General features: G+C 33.9%; 1 protein-coding gene across 1 annotated transcript in view; it reads left to right on the top strand.

Moving 5' to 3' along the window:
- The window catches only part of LOC119586945, a 25597-nt gene that overhangs the window by 17415 nt on the left and 7518 nt on the right, over positions 1 to 664 (top strand). Inside the window, exon 6 of the mRNA XM_037935678.1 lies at positions 288 to 433. Coding sequence (XP_037791606.1) covers positions 288 to 433 — 146 coding nt within the window. The remainder of the gene's footprint in view (positions 1 to 287; positions 434 to 664) is intronic.

The raw sequence follows: 664 nt of genomic DNA, 5'->3' as shown, positions 1-664 counted from the left end.
ATGTAAGAACAAGAACTTGTTTACAGAATTTATAGTTAAAAAGCTGATTTACACCATTATTGAGCTAAAACTCTTTTGCCTCTTTATCTTGTCAGAGTTTTGTCTGATGAACTAAAGTTTCTTTGAAGTAAATTTTAAACTTTCTTGTTGTAATATGTTCTGTGATGATACACTTACCCCTTTATATATGATTTAAGATAAAAAGCTGGTTGAAAAAAAAATCCATACCAAGAAAAAAATAGATATTCCTATCACAGTTATTCCCACACTTTTTTTTTTCACTCCAGAGCCAACTGGACTGACAATATTCCCCCCCTTTGGAATGAGCTGCTGCCATCTTGGGGAGCTCCAGCTCATTATGCAGTTACTGTGCAGATCGTCTCTTCCTTATGTCCATCCACTGGCTGTTACATTTCACTCTCCCCTGTCTTTGGTAAGTTGCATAAGAAGTTTTACAAGTGGTAGTTTGAAAGATTGATTCATATTTGATGTCTTGTTTATGTTGCATTAAATGGTGGGGTCATAGGGAGAGTGTATGAAGAAATTTCATGAAGTTCTATAGTGGTATTTATAAAAATGAAAAATGGAAGTTATTCATATATGTTTTGTCTTGTGTGTTTGTTAGAACTTTTTATCATGATGTGATGTTACAGGGTAGTGGTTC

This window comes from Penaeus monodon, chromosome 22, assembly GCF_015228065.2.
Source record: "Penaeus monodon isolate SGIC_2016 chromosome 22, NSTDA_Pmon_1, whole genome shotgun sequence".
Classification (NCBI taxonomy): domain Eukaryota; kingdom Metazoa; phylum Arthropoda; class Malacostraca; order Decapoda; family Penaeidae; genus Penaeus; species Penaeus monodon.
This window is presented reverse-complemented; position numbering and strand designations above follow the sequence as displayed.